At 46.2% G+C, this 23,477-nt stretch overlaps 1 protein-coding gene across 1 annotated transcript in view; it reads right to left on the bottom strand.

The window, feature by feature from the left end:
* Positions 1-23,477, bottom strand: part of syne1a (spectrin repeat containing, nuclear envelope 1a) — a gene marked incomplete at its 5' end in the record, with an annotated part of 228,874 nt that overhangs the window by 202,534 nt on the left and 2,863 nt on the right. The window contains 9 exon segments of the mRNA XM_084314285.1: positions 3,738-3,902; positions 11,781-11,892; positions 12,731-12,939; positions 14,410-14,571; positions 15,043-15,177; positions 15,987-16,151; positions 17,642-17,800; positions 20,701-20,877; positions 21,386-21,529. Coding sequence (XP_084170411.1) covers positions 3,738-3,902; positions 11,781-11,892; positions 12,731-12,939; positions 14,410-14,571; positions 15,043-15,177; positions 15,987-16,151; positions 17,642-17,800; positions 20,701-20,877; positions 21,386-21,529 — 1,428 coding nt within the window.

Here is a 23,477-nt window from a genome sequence, read left to right as displayed (position 1 = left end):
GGTAATAGTAGAAAAACAAAGTCAGTTGGGTATGGCATGGTTCTGTATATCTAAAGATTTTGCCTAAATAATCAATGAGAATAATTAACAAATGAGGCCCGAGCATCCATAATCAAAATGAACATACTACCTAGGATACATTTTGTTAGCTCAATGCTCCCCCTGCCTCCTCCAATAGACCACTGGCACAAGACACAAACTATGATATCTACATTTATTTGGAATAACAAACGCCCAAGAATCAAAAGAACTACCACTCAATGTAGGAAACAGGATGGGGGCTTGGCAATCCTCGGTTTTAAGTTGTACTCCTGGTCCTTCTCGCTGAGACCCCTGATAAGCTGGTTTGACCGTGAAATTGCTGTATCTTGGCCCTCCTTGGAAGCAGCAGCAGTCTCACCACAGAGATTACAGGATGTAGTATACTCCAATATCCCTATATCAAAATGCCAATTACGATATTGACCGATCATATCCCACGTAATTCAAACATGGCGTAACGCTCAGAGGTCTTGTGCTGTCAAATGCCCATGGCACCTCGACTCTCCAATTTTTCATAACCAGCAACTACTTGTTGGGCACAAACCTGTTAATATTCCTCAATGGGAGAGGAGGGGAGTTCATACATATATGATAAAAACGGCCTTTGAGCATTTCAGGACCTAAGAGAATTTTATGATCTACCCAGCAAATCATTCTTCTCTACAACTAAGGTCGGTGCTCAAGGCTCATGGCATTCCGTGGGCTCAAGCGTTGCACCCACACCCTTTTGTCGGGCTTATCGGAGACAGGACAACCTCAAGAGGATTTGTCTCAGATGTGTATACACTCTTAATCAAATCCACATATAAAAACGTATCATTGGATACAGTCTGGCGAGGGGACATCCCAGAATTAGACCCTGAGATTGACTGGGGATGATATTTGGACTAATGTTACATTAGCTTCCCGCAACCCTAATCACCAGCAAATACATTTTAATTACATTCATCTCAGGACGTATCTCACACCTAGGAAGCTGTTTGCTATGGGACTGGTGACCGACTCTCGGTGCACTTTATGCTCTCTGAGGGCCACCGGCACTTATATGCACATGTTTTGGGATTGCCCACCAGTAGCTAGTTTTTGGAAATCCATAACAACTAAACTTTCAAACATAATGTAACCTAACAATCCCACTTACGGCAGCAACACTACTTCTAAACGATATATCATTACTACCAGCATCCATACAACAAAAAAAAATCATTCTGGCGGGCGTTACTGCAGCCAAGAAGCTGATAGCTATGAGGTGGAAGGAACCTGAGAAACGCACACTGATTAATTGGTCTCTGACACTACTGGATGTCATCTATATGGAAATCTCTACTGCACGTGTAATTGGGGTGGGACAGGCCAGCATTGAGCTGTGGGTCGGAACAGCCGATAAATAAAGGCCACTATCTAGCAGCGGAGCGGGGTTGGGGTGTTGGTCCTGGGGGGTCCGGGGGTCCTGGGGTGGGAGTGGGGGAGGAAATGTCTTTTGTGATGTATTTTGTGGTGTATTTTGTGGTGTCTGTAATAGTATACGTTTTTTTTTTTTTATGTTCTGTATTTATTATTTGCTAATGTCGTTATTGTTGTTATTATTATTGTTGTGGCGTTATTGTCTTGTTATTATTATTATTACTGTATTTTGTTGTCTTGTTTTATGTATAAAATGGAGAAAAAAAATATATATAATTAACAAATGAAAGCCGAATTCGTATTTGTGCTCAGGTATTGATTCTAAGGGAATATATTAAAAATGTTCCTTTGTTTTCCAATGTTCTCCCCCCATTTCAACTTGTGCACACCGGCTAGGTCCTAGAGCGTCCACACCAAGGAGCTATTAGCAAGCATCCGATGGATTTTTGTCCTTTTCACTCGCAGTACTGTGCTGTACTGTACTGAGGACAAAAAAATAAAGAGGTGAGGAATACGGAGCGGCTCATGAAATGAATCTTAAAGTCATCAGTGGGCTTATTCAGTGTGCGAGAGGAGACTTGAGACTTGACTTGCTTTTAATAAACTCGCTCAGGCTAAAGGTTATTCAAACAAACCTCTTTGCGAAGGTAATACTCTGGTTGTTTGCCCAGTTTGCCCACTCATTACGCCGCGCGGCTTGGACTCATTCGGACTTTGCGGTCAGATTTCACATCATATCACCCATTCAAGTGCAGCGTTAAGAAATGTCAGAAATGGTCAACACTGTGTGTGTGTGTGTGTGTGTGTGTGTGTGTGTGTGTGTGTGTGTGTGTGTGTGTGTGTGTGTGTGTGTGTGTGTGTGTGTGTGTGTGTGTGAGTCTGTAACTTTGATTGCCACTGTGGCACGATTGTATCGGAATAATCCCACAATGTACAAGTGCACTGTTAATATTTGTGTCCTTTAAACTTTGTCTTTATGTGGACATAAATAAAATATTCTAAATGTGTGTGTGTGTGTGTGTGTGTGTGTGTGTGTGTGTGTGTGTGTGTGTGCGTGCGTGCGTGCGTGCGTGCGTGCGTGCGTGCGTGCGTGCGTGCGTGTGTGTGTGTGTGTGCGTGCTTGTGTGCGTGTGTGTGTGTGTGTGTGTGTGTGTATGTGTGTGTGTGTGTGTGCAGTGTGGATATTGCTTGTCTATGCCTGGGCCATCTAATCTGTCATGATGTGCTCTGTCCTTGTGTCCATGACTGTATTGTGCCCTGTATCGCTATCCTATGTCCTACTATATGTGCTTTTGTTTTTGTTTTTATTGTAATGTTATTTATCTCGCTTGTATTCTGTTTGTATTGCTAACTCTTTTTTTACATAGGATTTTAGCCTGTACCTTCTGGCAGGGGGACTACCGATGGAAATTTGCCTTTTTGGCTACAATTGGGTGCATTTATGTTTTTTAAATGTTTATGTACAGTACACTGTCCCCCTTGAACAAATAAAGTAAACCTAAACCTAAACCTTCTTAAGTTTAGACAAATGATTAATGCCCATTAGACCTCCACTCTCTGTCCCTGGTGCTTACAAATGTATATAAAAGGAACTGGGTGAGAGACAAATATGTTTTCACAGCACACACATATTAGGCATTGTTTTGTGGGACCCTCTCGAAAACGAGATACTGTATCTCAATGTGGTTTTCCCAATAAAAGAATTTCAATATATATATATATATATATATATTGTGAGAGCTACAGTTTGTTGAAAGTATTTCCAATAGCATTGACTGAAACTAAGGCTAATTTAGGGTAGCCTATTTCTGTGACATCACATTGCCCATACCTTAGCTTTTGCTGAAACAACATTCATATATATAACTGTTCATCATATTATATGCATAAATCGGACACAATGATTAGTATAATCTATACTACGAATTTGAATCGTAAAAAAGTTCCACTACATCCCCCGATTACAACTGTGAATCACTGTAAATCCCCCGGGTAGTTCAAGTTCAAGTTTGTTAGACATTAGTTGTCATAGTAAAAATACAGAATACTTTTCCATTAAATGCTTTTTTCTATATGAGCTCCTCCCTGGGATTGTGCTAGATAAAAATAAATAAAAAGTATCAAATGGAAAAAGTCAAAAGTACGTCAACAAAAAGTGTTCAGTCAATATACATAATATACAATATACAATACAGAGTAAAAAAAAAGTGAGGTACAATGCAGAAATGGGATGAGGTACAACTCCCATTTCTGCATTGTACGCCTAAGACTTAACGTGAGCGAGGTCGTACCTGAGACAGCGAGGAGAGGAGCGCCCTGATGTCCGTGGAGAGTTTCCCCAGGCCTGCCCTCTGTCTCTGGACCTCGGGCTCAGAGCTCACCTCACTCAGCCCCACCAAGCGGCTCTTCAGCCAGCACAGACTCTCCTCGTGGTTCTCTATAGCCTCCTGCAGCGCCTGGACGTTTAGGGATTAAGGGATTGTTGGGATTAAGGGGGGGGGGGGGGGGGGGGGGGGACACAGTAACAGCAACTCTTTCTGTAGAATTTTGGATTTTGTTTTAATGTGTATTAAAGATCCGTGGAACCGGCATTCCCGGCGTCACGAGCCTCCGCGGTTTGGCGTTTTTCCAAAAAAAATTATAAAGATGTGGGAGAGGCGGGGGTTAAAGATTCTAAATTGAATTGTATTGGATTTTTTTTTGGGTGTTTGCCCTCAAGTGTGGAGTGAAACTATATTTATTGGCACATAGTAATAAATAGATGAGAACTAGGTGCAGACACATTTACAAGAGGTAAAATGGAGAGAATTCTTTTTGCATTTCATGGGATCTTTAAATATTTCTTGTAGTAAATATACTTGCACTTCTCTCCGTCATATAGGTGATTTGTATGCTTTTCTTTGCTGTGTAAATCTTTTTTTTATTTTATTTTTTTTATGTTTTATGAACTGCTTTTACTGTGTCTAAGCCTGCCTGGCAGCATGTTCTCCTTGAAGATATAATAAAGACTGACTTGAACCGTAAACCTTGATCTTTGAAATATTGAGGGTCTTGTGGTAATCTTTGATGATGGGTTTACAGCAATAGAGGCTGAAGGAACAAGGGGAACGTTTCCTTGTTAAAAACCTCTTTGTACTTGTAACTGTCTAGTTCTCTGGTGTTTTTGTGTTGTGTCATAATTAGTTTTGTAATCCTCCTGTTTGTATAAGGAGCTACTTGTGATGAAGGACAAAGGCCTAGTCCACACGCACACACACACACACACACACACACACTGTAACTGAGGGGTACAATTCCCTGACTGTATTAATCAAGTACTGATATCATTGAATCACTACCGACTTGTACATTACTGGCCAACACCGTACAAAGGTATTCTAGATGACGACACTCGCACAATAACAGGTTTTCCACACAAAATACTCGGTTAGAATATTTATTACATAAAAGGGAGATATTAGATTACATCACTTTGGTCAATTGCGCTTATAAGGCAAATAGAATGTGCATAGGTAATCAATAGTAAATATTAAGGATGATCTCTATGGTGCTCTGGGAAAGGGGGGTACTACCGGTTGTAAGCCAGCAGAGGGGGCCAAAGCTCTATGCAAGTCAATGGTTCACGGGGGCAATATCACCCCTGGAGCAGTGGGGATAGGCAACCTGGTCCCAGGATGCGCGCCGTGTAGGTGAGAGCCGTGGAGTCTCTGCTCCGGCAGAGACGGGCTCGAGCGGAGGTCCTCACGGTAGATGTGCAGTTCCCACAGCAGCAGCGGGGCAGACGGTTCTGCTCCAGCCGCCACAGTCAAAGCACTGAAGAATAATCCTTGCCGGAAAAGTGGCTCTGCTGGCGGGGTAAATCCTCTGTGTTGCGCGGTAGTGCGCGGTGGTTCAGAGTTGAACTTGACGTTGGTCTCTCCTATTTGCACGCGGCTATAAGTGCTCTGTATAGACGCACAATTACTCCCTTCACGTGGTCTTTGACTCGTAATGAAGGCTTTTACTAGTAAATAGCAAACGGTACCTTGAACAAAGGTATTAGGATAACACGATTCTATCTTGGGCGATACGAGCCCTACTCTGCACCACACGTTGCGTAGTGGGTGAGGCTTTACTCGGTAACTGAACCAGACTGAACTGAAGGCGAACTGAACGGGAACTGCAAGGGGGGTTCTGTATTCTTGCGCCATATTTATATCCACGGCAGACAAATAGTGCCTATCTCATTTCTGTCGCCTCTCGGTCTCATAGCCGTGGGCGAAAGCGGGCATGTTTGGGCAGATCCTGGCGGCAGCTTTCAAGTCAGCTCGAGGGGGCAAGGCTTTACTCGGTACCTGGCGCTAGGGGATCGCTTCCAATAGGGGAATGAATATTATGGTCTGTCCTGCTAGACTAAAGGGATATTCAGTGCATATTGTACAAGGAATATACAGGGGATATCAAACGATATACAAATATTATACATGGGATCTCAGGCAATAAATATATATATTCGGTTTAGTCTGACCCTTTGTAACAGCCGCCCCCTAATTAGTCCCACCTAATTAGCTAAGCAGGGGCAGATTAACCGCACTGTCCACTACTCAATGTCTGTGAGGGGTCGGTCAGTTCACAAAGTCAGGGGTCATGGTCGTCATTAGGCAAGTCGGGGAGCCTTGGCGACTCGATCAGCCTCGCCACGGGTCGGTTGTAGATCCGCCCTTGGCCGAGCACTTCTGCCACTCTGACCTTTCCGTCGGCACCAGTGGTCACTTTGCTTACGCGGCCGGCCGGCCACGCAGCTCGGGGTGGTGACTGGTCTATGGTCATGACGGCTGGACGGGATGAAGGGGGGCTTAGGAGGAAGCGGGCCTGAGACTGCTTTGATCTTGGCTTGGCTGTGCTTTCTCCTCCTCCGTCTGTTTCTCTTGTTCGCTCTGTACCCCGTGTGAGGAGGGGCCGGTCCCGGCCGCCCCGTCAAGGAGTCGCTTGGGGTGCTGGGTTCGAGGTCAGCTACGTCTGAAGCGCAGCTGAGGGGGGTGGAGTTCCGAACTCCCTCTGGTACCCACGGTTCTCTCACGGGCCTCTGGCTTAATGTCAATAGCCTCTGCTGTATGGGGGGGAGGCCGGTGTCGCTCGCCTCTGTGTGTAGGCAGCTAGTGGCTGCGGTTCGGTTGAGAGATTTAGCGAGGGGGCCTTGCAATGTCCATCCTAGGCGGGTCTCGACTGCTGCAGGACAGCCTCTAGTTCCGGTATGGACCCGGTCTATCGGGACGATGAGGTCTGCATGGTCGGAGCCTATCAGCAGGGTCGGGGTCGCGCCGTCTATGAGCGGGATAGGTAGCTGACGCAGGTGCGCACACTTATCCATCAGCTGTGGGATGGGGTAGGTGTACTGTGATAGTCCTATTTCTTGGCTGGTGAAAGCATTTGTGATCTTGTACCGTCGCTCTGGCTGCCCGCTTGCTGCGATAGTGAAGGAGACATTCTCGCCCTTTATCGTCTTTAAATCCCTTCTTATTGTCCGAATCGTCATTTGGTTCTCGCTCCCCCGCAGTCCCAGCTGGGCCGCAGCGGACGCGAGCAGAAGGGTCTTCTCTGACCCGTCATCAAGGACGGCGTAGGTGTCCATGACTTTGTCCCCGTGGCTCAGGAGCACTCTGACCACTTTGAGGAGCACTCGGGGGGTCTCGCTGTGCTGGTCAATGTGGAGCACTCCTGTGGGTGGTGACGTAGACTCTATGTGGCACGAGTCGCACCTTGACTCCCAGTGTCTGCCATAGCAGTCGGGACAGAAGGGAGCGGTCTGGTGGAACTTTGGTTCTGGTGCCACCGCCTCGGCGTGGTACATGACCGCGACGGGCCCACTCTGTTGTCCTGGGTGACGCTTGTTGATGTCGTGAAGGACCTCCAGGTGGGTGCCACCGCACCTGCTGCACCTTTTCTTCAGGTGGCACTCAGCTGCTAGGTGGCTGCGCGCGCAGCGGAAGCAGCGGCGGTGGTCCTTGACCCACTGGCTCACATCCTCCGTGGTCAGCTTCTTGAATTCCTCGCACTGATGGAGCCGATGTTCTCCCTCACAGTACTGGCACTCAATCTTCCACTGGTCCTCTTTCGTCGAGGGGGTGTTGTGGTTGGAGTGCTGCGGTACTGCTTCGGCTTGGTGCATAACAGTCACCGATCTTCTTCCATCATTTATTCTCCTGGGTCCTTCTCTGGAGCCAGGGGTGCTCCGTCCGAATGTATCTAGCCGTAAGCTGCTGACTTCTCTCGCCAGGAAGTCGGCTAGATCGAGGAGGTTCGGTTCGGGGCCATTAGGGTCTCGGTGGTCTCTCTGCCGCCTAAAGCGCTCCTGTCGGGCGGGCGGTAGCTTCTCCAAGATCCTCTCTACATTTGAGTTGGCGTATAGTTCATGCCTACCCTTTTCCCTCTGCGCTCCCAGCATCCCTACCAGGGACTGCACTCTGATGGACAGGTCGTCCAGTGCTCGATTGTCTGTGGCTGGGGGTAGGCGGTCAATATGCCTTATCTCTTCTATCACGTAATCCCATATACGTCCATATCTCTGGTCCAGCGCTGCAAGGGCCGCTGTGTATGGTGTCGAAGAGGAGGCGTAGGCCAGCGCTATATTGTGCGCTCGCGGTACTTTCAGGTGCTTCAGTAATATTGCATACTTGTGGCGTTCATCAGCGACATCCACCATCATTGTCTCTAGGCACATCCGGAGCTCCGTGTACTGTGCTCGATTCTCATAGACGAAGTCTGGGATTGACGGCGTGGCAATGTATGACGCTGTGGGTGACTGATACATCGGTGAGCGTTGGGGGAGAGGCCTCCTAGGCGAGTCTCCTCTGGCGTGTCGTCTTGGGCTGGTACTTGGTGGGTACCGAAGGTCGGGTACCCAGGTGCTGTTCCTCGGGGCTGGCGGTGCGTCAAACTCACCCGTGAGTTGAGTCGGGGGTTGGTAGCGCAGGGCCTCGGGGCTGACTTCTGGGCTGTACTGGACCTCCTGGTCCTGAGTACGTGGCTGCGGGTCGGGGCTGTACTGGGCCTCCTGGGCCAGAGCACGTTGCTGCTGGTCGGCTTGACACCCCTCCTCTTCCTCCTCCTCTTCCTCTGCTAGGACCTGGAGTCGTCTGCTCAGTCTCTCGGCGTGGTCCGGTTCCGTTACCCGGTTGCTGGGTCTCGTATGGACCGGCTGGGGAGGGGGTTCGGAGACGTGTACAGGCTCCTCCTGTAGGCGGGGTTCGGAGACGTGGACAGGATCCTCCTGTAGGCGGGGTCCCGGGTCGCTTCGTCGGGTAGGGGAATGTGTCCTAGACCCATGTCTTGACGACCTCTGAGAGCTCCGTGCGGAGTGAGGGGGTGTCGCCATGGCAACCAGTTTGTCCATCAGCTCCGCCTGCATCCGGTCGCGCTCTGCCTCGCGCCGGGCATGGGCTGCGTCGCGCGCGGCTTCGCGCTGGGCATTGGCGATGTCGCGCTGCGCATTGGCGCTGGCCTGGGCAGCGTCGCGCTGTGCGTTGGCGACGTCGCGCTGGGCACTGGCGCTGGCATGGGCGGCGTGGAGCTGTGCATTTGCGGCGTCGGCGCGGCTTCGCTCGATGTTCTCTTCTGTCTGGAGGCGTCTGGTCTCCAGCCTTATGCGGTCGTCTTCGCTCCTTTGTTGCGCCTGGAAGCGCTCTCGCTCACCTGCGTAATGTTCGCGCTCGCACGTCTGTTGCGCTTGAAGTCGATCGCGTTCGGTGGAGGCTGCCAGGGTGGCGATGAGTGCCTGCGCCAGCATCTTGTCCGCCTCGCTGGGGGAAGACGCCGTTCGGGGCGATCGGCTCCCGGCAGTACTGGTTGGAGATCCATTCTCCGGTTGCGTACCGAGGAGATCCGTCTCCTGGGTGCGCGTCTCTCTAGGGTTGTCTTCCTCCCGGGGCTGGTCGGGGACTACTTCTTGGGTAGTGTCTGGGGGTAAAGTCGTGTCAGTTCCCTCCTGGTCCCCACCGTGAGCTTGGTCAGTTACATTAGAACCCACTAGGGCCTCTGTTGGCGGGGTAGCCTGGTTGTTAGGGTCGGACATAATTTTACTTTCTACTTTTTCCGCGTTTAACTTCCCTTTAAAGCTAGGTATTGGACTGACAGAGTATGCCTCTAGGTAGGGAGGTGGCTGTCGTCTGCGCTGCGGGCGATCTAGCTTAGGAGAACCGTTTGTGGAGTGTTCGTCATCGGCCAATTCCATATTAATATTATATTAATATTACGCTAATTATTATCTCGGCTATCGAAGGACCAATTGTAACTGAGGGGTACAATTCCCTGACTGTATTAATCAAGTACTGATATCATTGAATCACTACCGACTTGTACATTACTGGCCAACACCGTACAAAGGTATTCTAGATGACGACACTCGCACAATAACAGGTTTTCCACACAAAATACTCGGTTAGAATATTTATTACATAAAAGGGAGATATTAGATTACATCACTTTGGTCAATTGCGCTTATAAGGCAAATAGAATGTGCATAGGTAATCAATAGTAAATATTAAGGATGATCTCTATGGTGCTCTGGGAAAGGGGGGTACTACCGGTTGTAAGCCAGCAGAGGGGGCCAAAGCTCTATGCAAGTCAATGGTTCACGGGGGCAATATCACCCCTGGAGCAGTGGGGATAGGCAACCTGGTCCCAGGATGCGCGCCGTGTAGGTGAGAGCCGTGGAGTCTCTGCTCCGGCAGAGACGGGCTCGAGCGGAGGTCCTCACGGTAGATGTGCAGTTCCCACAGCAGCAGCGGGGCAGACGGTTCTGCTCCAGCCGCCACAGTCAAAGCACTGAAGAATAATCCTTGCCGGAAAAGTGGCTCTGCTGGCGGGGTAAATCCTCCGTGTTGCGCGGTAGTGCGCGGTGGTTCAGAGTTGAACTTGACGTTGGTCTCTCCTATTTGCACGCGGCTATAAGTGCTCTGTATAGACGCACAATTACTCCCTTCACGTGGTCTTTGACTCGTAATGAAGGCTTTTACTAGTAAATAGCGAACGGTACCTTGAACAAAGGTATTAGGATAACACGATTCTATCTTGGGCGATACGAGCCCTACTCTGCACCACACGTTGCGTAGTGGGTGAGGCTTTACTCGGTAACTGAACCAGACTGAACTGAAGGCGAACTGAACGGGAACTGCAAGGGGGGTTCTGTATTCTTGCGCCATATTTATATCCACGGCAGACAAATAGTGCCTATCTCATTTCTGTCGCCTCTCGGTCTCATAGCCGTGGGCGAAAGCGGGCATGTTTGGGCAGATCCTGGCGGCAGCTTTCAAGTCAGCTCGAGGGGGCAAGGCTTTACTCGGTACCTGGCGCTAGGGGATCGCTTCCAATAGGGGAATGAATATTATGGTCTGTCCTGCTAGACTAAAGGGATATTCAGTGCATATTGTACAAGGAATATACAGGGGATATCAAACGATATACAAATATTATACATGGGATCTCAGGCAATAAATATATATATTCGGTTTAGTCTGACCCTTTGTAACACACACACACACACACACACACACACACACACACACACACACACACACACACACACACACACACACACACACACACACACACACACACACACACACACACACACACACACACACACACACACACACACACACACACACACACACACACACACACACACACACACAGGTGTTTTTGTAACCAGGGTTTTTTCCTTCCTTTTTAAAAATAAATCCACTCCAACAGTGTTTTAGAAAATCTCAGTCCACAAGCAGAAAAAGCTCAGATGACCTGGATGGGAGGCTGCAGGGAGCTCTCCATGGGCCTGATGGCAGAGAAATACTGCAAAAAAATATCTGTATACATGTGGACAGGGCCATTAATCATAAAACGGAAAATGGAGTTTCTAAAAAATATTCACCCTTTCAGGAGTTTTCCAGAAAAACGCATGAAAGGCTAAACCTGCATAGAAAAAACTATGGTTTCAAAAATACCTACAAAGTACATGTGGGCAAAGTCTACTGCAGGGATCACCAACATGAGGTGCCCGCGGCACGCCTGGGTGTATAAAGTGTTGAATATTGAATATTCAGTCATTGTTGATAATTATATCATTTATCATTGATAATAAATAATATATAACTAATGTTAAACTGAGCAAATTTGTTATTTCAGAAGAGTGTATCAAACTGGTAGCCCTTCGTATCACTCAGTACCCATGAAGTATAGCTCTCAGTTTCAAAAAGATTGGTGACCCCTGGTCTACTGTGTCTCCAGAGAAACTGCTATACATTCTTATCTTATACTAACTGTGAGCTGCTCTCGGGACGACTCGGTAGACATGCTCTCACCTGGACCGCGACCTCCACCTGGTCCTGGCGAGCCGGGTCTCCCGCAGCAGCCTCTCTCAGGAGACCCACCTGCCTCCTCTGGGATGAGAGCCAATCAGAGAGCTCACAGAACCTTGAACAAGGAAGAGAAAAAAAAACTCTTACGATAAGTAGTTACAGATAACCTACTTTTATAATGACTGAGGTATTTCAACTCACATTTTAACAAAGGAGGACATAGACTTCATCTCTCTGCAGTCTGTACCCCGGTGACAGGCAGTCCCACTGCCCCAGACGGTATGAACTCTGAACTCTGAACCTCATCGAACCTCATAGGCTCTGTTACCCATACTGTACGAACTCTGAACTCTGTTGTCTATACTCAATTTACAGTATACCTGCCTACTGCCTTCCCTGTCTACAACTGCCTCACACTCTAATCATAATTACCTACCTCAAACTATAGTCTACCCATATAACTCTGTACGATAGCATGTACATGTATATGTATATGTATATATATATTTATATACTAATACCGGGTATTTACCAAATATATATATTTATCCACATCTATTTACTTATATATTTATTTATATATTTACCTGCATATAATCCTTTTTTACATACCTATATATACTATATATCTGTATATATGCCTACCTACTCTTACTAGTTATACGCTGGCCAGTATGACTTACTACCATAGTACTTGTATACCTGTATCACTGTACACAATACTATAACACTGTGCATACGTCTGATTATCATTATTACTCAGTAATACTCATTTATATATATACTCCAGTTTAATCACCTGTACATTGTATATCGCTATTGCACTTCACTGTTACATTTTCACTGTGGTTGGATGCCAGCTTCTTTTCGTTATACTGTACTCGTGCTGTACGATGACAATCATTTTAATCTAATCTAATCAGAAATGCTACTTTTTCATCGACCCTCCTCACCTGTCGTTCCACTCCCTCCATTTATCCGGATGCTCCTGCAGTTTGAGGTGAGTGGCCTCTATTTGACCTTTGACCTCTACTACGGCCCTCCTAGTGGCGTCCAGACCTCGGTGGGCCGGGTCATTGTCGGGCAAGTTCTCACACAGCTCCTCGATGTTCACGATCCTCTTTTCACACATAGCCAGGGGAGCGCGCTCCCTGAAGAAGGCCTGGTGGGAGAGCGAAGGTACCGGAGGATTAGATGGTGGCAGAATGATCATCTTAGGTGATTTCATCTTTTCGTCGTCTTATTTTGTAACCTTTACGCTCTTTCTGACCACAAAACAGCTTTCGCCCCGAATCGAAAGCCTCATCATGTATAAACATAAAACTGCAGGGTTGATGGAGTAGGTCGGACACCATGACTCAATGAGAGCTTCCGATGGCAGGTGGTCATAAGAAGTTTTGAAAATGTGAAAAATACTGTTTGAAAATAGTTATTGCAACTTTAATATAATTGTCTCCACTCGTTTCTTTGACTCACAGACTGCCCACATTATTCCATATGTGTTTACATGAATGCACACGTGCATCTTCATTGGGGGGGAAAAGCGGAAAAATGTAGGTGAACGATTTTTACATTCATGTGTCTTTTCTGCTCATTCGTGTGTCTTTTCTGCTCATTAATGTGTCTTTTCTGCTCATTAATGTGTCTTTTCTGCTCATTCATGTGTCTTTTCTGCTCATTAATGTGTCTTTTCTGCTCATTCATGTGTCTTTTCTGCTCATTCATGCGTCTTTTCTGCTCATTCATGTGTCTTTTCTGCTCATTCATGTGTCTTTTCTGCTCATTCGTGCGTCTTTTCTGCTCATTCATGTGTCTTTTCTGCTCATTCGTGTGTCTTTTCTGCTCATTCATGTGTCTTTTCTGCTCATTCATGTGTCTTTTCTGCTCATTCATGCGTTTTTTCTGCTCATTCGTGTGTCTTTTCTGCTCATTCATGTGTCTTTTCTGCTCATTCATGCGTCTTTTCTGCTCATTCATGCGTCTTTTTTGCTCATTCATGCGTTTTTTCTGCTCATTCATGTGTCTTTTCTGCTCATTCATGCGTCTTTTCTGCTCATTCATGTGTCTTTTCTGCTCATTCATGTGTCTTTTCTGCTCATTCATGTGTCTTTTCTGCTCATTCGTGCGTCTTTTCTGCTCATTCATGTGTCTTTTCTGCTCATTCATGCGTCTTTTCTGCTCATTCATGTGTCTTTTCTGCTCATTCATGTGTCTTTTCTGCTCATTCATGTGTCTTTTCTGCTCATTCGTGCGTCTTTTCTGCTCATTCATGTGTCTTTTCTGCTCATTCATGTGTCTTTTCTGCTCATTCGTGCGTCTTTTCTGCTCATTCATGTGTCTTTTCTGCTCATTCGTGTGTCTTTTCTGCTCATTCATGTGTCTTTTCTGCTCATTCATGTGTCTTTTCTGCTCATTCATGCGTTTTTTCTGCTCATTCGTGTGTCTTTTCTGCTCATTCATGTGTCTTTTCTGCTCATTCATGCGTCTTTTCTGCTCATTCATGCGTCTTTTTTGCTCATTCATGCGTTTTTTCTGCTCATTCGTGCGTCTTTTCTGCTCATTCATGTGTCTTTTCTGCAAGGGTTCCACCCTCCCTTCCACCTCCGTCTCTCTCTCCCTCCATCTCTCTTACCCTGTGTTCTCTGACCACTCTCTCGCTGCTGCAGTCGTTAGACAGGGCCTGCATCTCCCTGTCCAGCTCCGCCCTGCAGTCCTCCAGGACCGTCCCCACGCGGCCTCGCTCCACCTCCACCTTCAGACGATGCAGGTGGGGAGGCACCTCCCCTTGGATGTCCTGCATTCGAAAAGGGGAAAAGGACAGATTATTTGTTTATATAGGGCTTTATACTGTATATTATATAATATATCAGTGTTGTAGTACTCTCTTGCGCCCCCACGCACACCCTGGACATTAGGAGTATCTCCCCCGTGTATCGACCCCTGCCTGGACATTGACCATCCTTATTAATATACCCATTTGGGTTCTCTTTGTCTGCATATTGGGTTCCAAACTACAACCGTGATAGTAACTCCTTGAATATACCGGCACAAAATCTCTTTTTTGACAACTATTGTGAGAAGCCAATGAAAGGCAGCGTAATCCAGTAACAGTTCATTTTAAACAGATTGGAAGTAACCGCACTAAGGGGCTAAGGGGCCGTTTAATTAAACTAATGAGTGCAGCCCATCGACTAAGTGAACATATTGACTCCCAGTGTGACATGCAGCAATTAGTGAGGGTGCTAAAGCCGGGGCGACCTCTGACCTTCCAGTGTTTGTGCAGCCTGCGGACGGTCTCCTGCAGCCCCTGCTGCTCGTCCTCGGGCAGGATGTCCGTGAGCTCATCGCAGGCCTTCAGGAAGACACTGAGCACCCTCTGGTCCAGCTGGCTGAAGAACTCCTGGACAGAGGGACACCGTTTCTGTTAGGGAATGCTGATGTGTTTTCTCTCTCTCTCTCTCTCTCTCTCTCTCTCTCTCTCTCTCTCTCTCTCTCTCTCTCTCTCTCCCCGTCCTCCCTCTCTCCATCCTCTCATCCACCCCTCAAACATCTCTCTATCTGTATTTGTTTCGGTTCATCACTTTTCCTCTATCCATCCGTTTCTTTGCTTTCTCCATTTCTGTGCCTTTCCTTCTTTTTTTTACGCCTCCACTCTTTTGTTGTGTTTCTCCATCCCTCCGTCCCTTCGCCCTCTACTCATCCATCCATCCATCCATCCATCCATCCATCCATCTCTCCGCCTTCCATCCCTTCATCCTTCTATCCCTCCATCTTCTCCATCTCCATATGTTTCTTTCTTTCTTTCTTTCTTTCTTTCTTTCTTTCTTTCTTTCTTTCTTTCTTTCTTTCTTTCTTTCTTTCTTTCTTTCTCTTTCTTTCTTTCTTTCTTTCTTTCTTTCTTTCTTTCTTTCATTCATTCGATCTATTTCCCTTTCTTTCTCTCTCTCCCTCTCTCTCTCTGTTTATCTCTTAACTCTCTCTCTCTTCTCTGTTTCTCTCTCTCTCTCCCCCCCCCCTCTCTCTCTGCTAAACCTGCTAAATCCAGACAATAATACAGGTGAAGAAAAATGTCTTCAATCTCGTAAATTACCATGTAAACAAAGCCAGAGTACTGTGGCCTCTATGTTTCAACCAAACTGCAGTGACGGATTGTCCCTTTAAAGTGGACACTACTAGGGTGAGGGTGAGAAGAGAAGAAGAGGGTCTCACGGTGTGTTGCGTCAGCAGCTCCTCTGGGTCGGCCCTCTCTCTCAGACAGGCCTGGGCCGCACTCAGCACCCTCTCCAGCTCCTGGCGAGACTCCTCGAACCTCCTCCTCAGGCAGCTGTCGGCCTCCTCCTGCCTCCTCCACTCCCCCACCTCCTTCACCAAAGCCTGGGGCGGGCGGGGGGGGCACAGGTAGGGGTACTCGTGGGTAATTGGGTGGTCTAATTGTACTGTTTGCCTTTCATTAGGCTAACGAGTTATAATGAGACACAGGAGTCATTCTAACCTGAACAGCTGTCTCTTTGATTAGATTAGGTTCAATTTATTGTCATTACACACAAGTACAGAGTTCAAACTAAATGAAGTTGGCATCTAACCAGAGTGCAGAGGGGTGCATTGCAGTAGACCGTATAACACGTGAATATGTGAGTGATGTAGTTCTCTTGTAAGAATGTGTGATTATATATTCTTTATTTCCTCTCAAAAATCTATTGAACCCTAATTGTCAATTATGTTAAACATACATACATAATGAATATACAATAAATGCAATCGTAGGAGTTAAAACCACTGCAGATTATGGTAAAAGGGTTGGTGATTAAGGATTTGAACTGAGCAAAGGATACCGATAGATGCCTTCAAATCTAGGCTCAAAACCCACTTCTACCTACTAGCCTTTCCCGTTCACTGACTCGTGTCCTGTTTGCCTGTGTGCCCTCCCATAAAACGGAGCTGTGATTGTTGTCTATATGTATCTATGTATCTACCCTCTGTACAGCACTTTGGTTGACACGTGTCATGTTAAATGTGCTATATAGATAAATCTGATTGATTGATTGATTGATTGATTGATTGATTGATTGATACCAAAGTATTGAGTAATTTTGGCAATCTCCAATTATGGCTTTATATAGAAACAGATGCCAATGCAGCTCTGGCCTCTCTGCTAGGGAGGACCGTCCAGCCCCACTATACAGGACACCATGGCTAGTGCCGTAACCATCACCGGTGATAAATCTGATGGCTGAGTGATGAACGGAGTCTAAGGACATAAGAGAGGAACCAGCTGGATGTCTCCAACACACACCAGGAACGCTGCTTCAACGACTCTCTTTCTGCTAATCATAGGGGAGCTGGCTCTATTCCTACACAAGAAGCCAATCTTTTGCCGCAGTACACTGGCAAGAACGCCCCCCTTGATATTTAAATGTAAATTTTTCATCAAGCCAAATACCAAGGTGTTTAGATTTCCGAGACTCTCTCAATAATATCAGACCCATTCACAGTAGATACTCATTGTGAACAACATATGTGGCTTTAGAAAACAATATACATTTAGTCTTACTAGCATTAAGCACCAGTTTGAGACTAATAAGCACATCTTGCAAAGCATTAAAAGAGATATAATATATAATAATCTGTACTATGGGCAATGCAGTTTATGCATGTTCTCTCTCTTTTTCTCTCTGTCTCTCTCTTTCTGTGTGTGTGTGTGTGTGTGTGTGTGTGTGTGTGTGTGTGTGTGTGTGTGTGTGTGTGTGTGTGTGTGTGTGTGTGTGTGTGTGTGTGTGTGTGTGTGTGTGTGTGTGTGTGTGTGCGTGCGTGCGTGCGTGCGTGCGTGCGTGCGTGCGTGCGTGTGTGTGTGTGCACTGACTAACCTGTGCAGAGTCCTGTATTTCAGCCACTCTCATCTGCAGGAGGGACTGGTCGAAGTTCCTAAGGACCTTGCTAGTGGACAGCGCCCTCTGCAGGCTGTGGTGGTTCCTCTCAATCACTGACAGACAGCGCTTACAGCTCTGTTGGTGGCTCAGCAGCTCCTGAAGGCATGGACAATGTGTTAACCCTTTCACTGCCGCACTACCAAACGGTTAATAATAATAATAATAATAATAATAATACATCTATTTTATATAGCGCTTTTCCAGGTGCTCAAAGACGCTTTACATGGGCAGGAGAGACAAACTATGGCAAAAAAAAAAAAAAAAAAACAGAACAAAAATAATACATGACAAAAATAAAATAACACCGACAGAATTAGAGGTCAAAAGCAAGATTGAAAAGGTGAGTTTTGAGGGCTGATTTAAAAGATGTCAGGGTGTTTGCATCACGGATATGGCTGGGGAGGGCATTCCAGAGGGAGGGGGCAGCAGCAGCGAAGGCCCTGTCGCCCCAGGTCCGGAGCCTGGTCGTGGGAGGTGTTAGGAGGTTGGCATCTGCAGACCTAAGGCGACGGGTGGGCGTGTGACGGTGGAGGAGGTCGGGTAGGGAGGGGCAAGGTTGTTGAGGGCTTTGAATGTGATGAGTAGTATTTTAAAATGTATCCTGTATTTGATTGGAAGCCAGTGGAGGTCGTGGAGGACAGGGGTGATGTGTTCAGAGCGACGGGTGGAGGTGAGCATGCGGGCAGCAGAGTTTTGGACATATTGGAGTTTATTGAGGATAGTGTTTGGTGAGCCGTAGAGGATGCTGTTGCAGTAATCTAGTCGTGATGATATGAATGCATGAACCAGTGTTTCAGCAGCGGAGAGTGATAGGGAGGGGCAGAGACGAGCAATGTTCCGGAGGTGGTAGAAGGCCGATTTGGTTATGTGGTTCACATGGCGGAGGAAAGAAAGGGTGGGGTCCAGGATGATGCCAAGGTTACGGACGTGAGTGGAGGGGGTGACAATGGTACCATCAATATTTAGGGTGAAATCCTGGGTGTGGCTGGTGAGGGATTTTGGACCGATAATGATGATTTCTGATTTATTGCAGTTTAGTTTAAGAAAGTTATTTTGCATCCATGTTTTGATGTCTGTGAGGCAGGTGCTGAGGGTGGAGAGAGTGGCTGGAGTGATAGTCTTGGTGGAGAGGTAGAGCTGAGTGTCGTCTGCATAACAGTGAAAACGCAGGCCATGTTGGCGGAGAATCAGACCAAGTGGAAGGATGTAGAGGATGAAGAGCAGGGGACCAAGTACTGAGCCTTGGGGGACACCGTGAGTGATGGGGGCAGTGGGGGATTTGCAGTTGTTGATAGAGATAAATTGGTGCCTGTGTGAGAGGTATGATTGGAGCAAGGTGAGGGGGATTCCGGAGATGCCAACGGAGGACTGGAGACGAGTGATGAGGTTAACCCTTTCACCGCGACAATTCACAGAGGGTTAACCCTTTCACTGCCACACAACAGCCGGTTATGATAGTAAAGTGAAAGGGTTAACACATTAAGGTAACACAGAAAGTAAGTAAGTCTTTATCACATAGCACCTTTCTATACAGTTAAATAACATTATTAATATAATAATAATAATAATATCTGAAAAATATACCTGCATATAATCCTTTCTATATACCTATTTATACACCTGCATATAACCAATATAACTCTGTATGATAGCATGCACAATAATGTTGTATATACTGTATATATATATATATATATATATATTTTTTTTTATCCACATCTGTCTATATATACCTGCATATAATCCTTTTTACATACCTGTAGATACTATATCTATATCTGTACATGTCCTTCTCTTACTAGTTATACCGCTGGTCAGTATGACTTACTACCATAGTGTCTTTATACCTTTATCTTCATCGCTACCTTTAACCATGCACATACATCTGATTAGCACTATTACTATTAGTAGTAGTTTAATCGTCCTAATCTACAGTTAAATAACAAAGTATGTATATGCAATTACATGCTAATAAATAAATACATTACAGAAACACGGAACCTTACAGCCTATAACAGATTAAGAAAATGTAAAGGTAGGTTTTAAGAGCTCCTTTAAATTAGCAACTGAATCCGTCTTACTGATCCCAGGTGACATTGATAAACGTCTCTATAACGTTAGCTACAGACAGCTGACTCTGTCTCACTGATCCCAGGTGACATCGATAAACGTCTCTATAACGTTAGCTACAGACAGCTGACTCTGTCTCACTGATCCCAGGTGACATCGATAAACGTCTCTATAACGTTAGCTACAGACAGCTGACTCTGTCTCACTGATCCCAGGTGACATCGATAAACGTCTCTATAACGTTAGCTACAGACAGCTGACTCTGTCTCACTGATCCCAGGTGACATCGATAAGCGTCTCTATAACGTCTCGCTACAGACAGCTGACTCTGTCTCACTGATCCCAGGTGACATCGATAAACGTCTCTATAACGTCTCGCTACAGACAGCTGACTCTGTCTTACTGATCCCAGGTGACATCGATAAACATCTCTATAACGTTAGCTACAGACAGCTGACTCGTTAGCTACAGACAGCTGACTCGAGTCCCAGTCCTGCACTGACTTTCAGGACTCGTGACTCGACTTGGACTTGAGCACTGATGACTCGGACTTGCACTTGGACTCGAGCATCGACTTTATTCAGACTTGGAAGGTGCAGACGAGGACTCTGACTTGTTAATTGATAAATGCAGTTATTCAATTTTAAAAGAAAATTGTAATAGGCCCTAATAAGATATTGATTGATCGGCTAGTGCATTTGTTTGGCTATTGTGTCACAAAGTAAATAAAGTACTTTTGAAACGGTGACCGCTGCCAGAGTGGAGTGGACTCAACAATGACTCGGACTCGGCCTCGGACTAGGGTAATGGGGACTCGACTCTGGCTCTTCTTTGGCGACTCGAGACTCGACTCGGACTCGACTACAACACTGGCTACAGAATATAGCTCGTGGTCCCGGGACCACGGGGCTGTCCCCTTGTCTGACCTGCCACATGTGTTTGTGCTGGTCCTGGTCCTGTGCCTCTGGGTCTCTGGCGGCCGCCGTGATGTGGCCGGTCCTCTCCAGGGCCTGGTAGAACCCAGAGATGTGCTTCTCCATCTCCTCCAGCAGGGGCAGCAGGCCGTGGCACTCCCTCACCAGAGTGGGACACCTGTCCCTCACCTGAGGACAGAAACATAACATCCACTCTAAAGTTATTCGTCAAAGCCATGAAACACGTTTAAGAAGTCCCTGTAAAACTGCTTCCAGCTGGTCACAGATACAGCACAGGTAACTGTCATGTGTTTATGTATTTATGTATTTTCATGCAGATATGTTGTGGATGTATCCTGTATGTATGTATTTCCATGCAGATATGTTGTGGATGTATCCTGTATGTATGTATTTCCATGTAGATATGTTGTGGATGTATCCTGTATTCATGTATTTCCATGCAGATATGTTGTGGATGTCTCCTGTATTTATGTATTTCCATGTAGATATGTTGTGGATGTATCCTGTATGTATGTATTTCCATGTAAATATGTTGTTGATGTATATTGTATTTATGTATTTCCATGCAGGATGTTGAAGAGACACCTTCTACAAACGGACTTACTGAGATAGAGTTTGCGCACGTTGACAGAAAGAGTGCAAAGTCATGTTTTCCAGGCCTCTTGGGCGCGCCTACCTTACTCATCTGAGTTCTGACCGTTGCTATGGTTGCCGTGACCTTGGCGCCCTCGTCCTGCGGCACGGCCTTGGCAAGGAGCTGGGCGCTCCGGGCGGCCAACTTGTACTGCGTCTCCATGGCAACGACCTTTTGCTTGATATTCTGAGAGCGAGATGACGAGGGGAGAGGGTAAGTGCGTGGGCCATGCTAATCCGTCCACAGAACTGCGATGAAACAAGACTTTTGTCTGCTGGGCTTTTTAATTAGAAGATAACGATGCAATCATGCGTTCACAGAAACAACAACAGTGATGTATCCGTCGGTTCCGAAGGTTCATCCTCTCTCAAACTTTTCTGTCTGTCGAAACGGATACAAATCTGTCGAAGATGGATTCATCATTATTGAAGAATTATGGAAAACAAAGAAGACGGACAGCCACAGCGGTCTAAAGCGCCTTGGGTCTCATGAAAGGTGATATATAAATCTAAGAAATTATTATTATTATTATTAAAGGTGCGACAGTGAATGGTAAATGGTAAATGGTGCATTTATATATAGCGCTTTTATCCAAAGCGCTTTACAATTTGTTCAGCGGAGGCAACCATGCAAGGTGCCAACCTGCTCATCGAAAGCAGTTAGGGGTTAAGTGTCTTGCTCAAGGACACTTCCACACGCTGCCCGGGAGTAGCGGGAATCGAACCGGGAAACTTTGGGTTACCAGATGACTGCTCTGCCTCCTTGGAGCTCGCCTGGTAATTGAAGAGGTTCGATTCCCGCTACTCCCGGGCAGCGTGTGGAAGTGTCCTTGAGCAACATATTAACCCCTAACTGCTCCTGATGAGCAGGTTGGCAACTTGTATGGTCGCCTCCGCCGTCGGTGTGTGAATGGGTGAATGCGAGACATAAGTTGTAAAGCGCCTTTGGATAAAAGCACTATATAAATGCAGTCCATTTAAGACACGCTGAAGACTAGAGAACAATCCCGACAAAACCGCCTTGGCAATAGGAATAGTGCTACCTGTGAACAGTCGATACCATGCTGTCTCTGCAAGATTTACATACTCAAAAGATTATAAGTTCAAAAAAAGCAATTACATCGAGCTGTGATTCCAATCTCGTGCAGCTAGACTGTGTACATCATTAGGGGGCAGCCATTAGGAAAACAAGTGAAGTCATATTTCTCCATCTGTTCTCTCACGCCCATCTGCCTTCCCCTCAATTGATTCTTCACTACTGCTGTGTGTTGTGAGTAAAATCCCAGCCTACCTTATTATAACATCACATCCACTCCATTCGTCAACGCCGTGAAACCGGCTTAAGAAGTCCCTGTATAACTGCTTCCATCTGGTCGCAGATACTGATACAGATAACTGTCATGTTTAGGTACTGCTTGTTCTCCTTTCTGTATCTTGTATGGATTTATGTATGTGTGTGTGTGTGTGTGTGTGTGTGTGTGTGTGTGTGTGTGTGTGTGTGTGTGTGTGTGTGTGTGTGTGTGTGTGTGTGTGTGTGTGTGTGTGTGTGTGTGTGTGTGTGTGGATAAATGTGGACGCATACTGTATTACTGTATAGATATATGTATATAGGTATATGTGTATAAATGGGGATGTATTTATGTATTTTCATGTAGATATGTTGTGGATGTATCCTGTATTTATGTATTTTCATGTAGATATGTTGTGGATGTATCCTGTATTTATGTATTTTCATGTAGATATGTTGTGGATGTATCCTGTATTTATGTATTTTCATGTAGATATGTTGTGGATATATCCTGTATTTATGTATTTTCATGTAGATATGTTGTGGATGTATCCTGTATTTATGTATTTTTGTGACAAATGTCCCCCTTTTTTTTTACCTACTTTTTCACCTCCTTTTTTTTCTGTGATTTTTCTCCCATCACAATTTCCTCTCGTGCCAATTCTCCCTCCCCTGTCCTGATCGTTGCTCGCATGTGCCCCCCACTGGCCGGTCGTAGGGAGGGTAGAAGCCCATCGCATGTCCCCTCCGATACAAGTGGAGGCAGCCAGCCACTTCTTTTCACCTGCCAGCGCGGACTCTCATTGGCGAGGTGTAACGTGTGGGAGGCTCACACTGCCCCCCGCCA

The sequence above is a fragment of the Notolepis coatsorum genome (genome assembly GCF_963971535.1).
Source record: "Notolepis coatsorum genome assembly, chromosome: 5".
Classification (NCBI taxonomy): domain Eukaryota; kingdom Metazoa; phylum Chordata; class Actinopteri; order Aulopiformes; family Paralepididae; genus Notolepis; species Notolepis coatsorum.
Note: the sequence above shows the minus strand (reverse complement) of the source record. Positions and strands in the feature narration are given on the sequence as shown.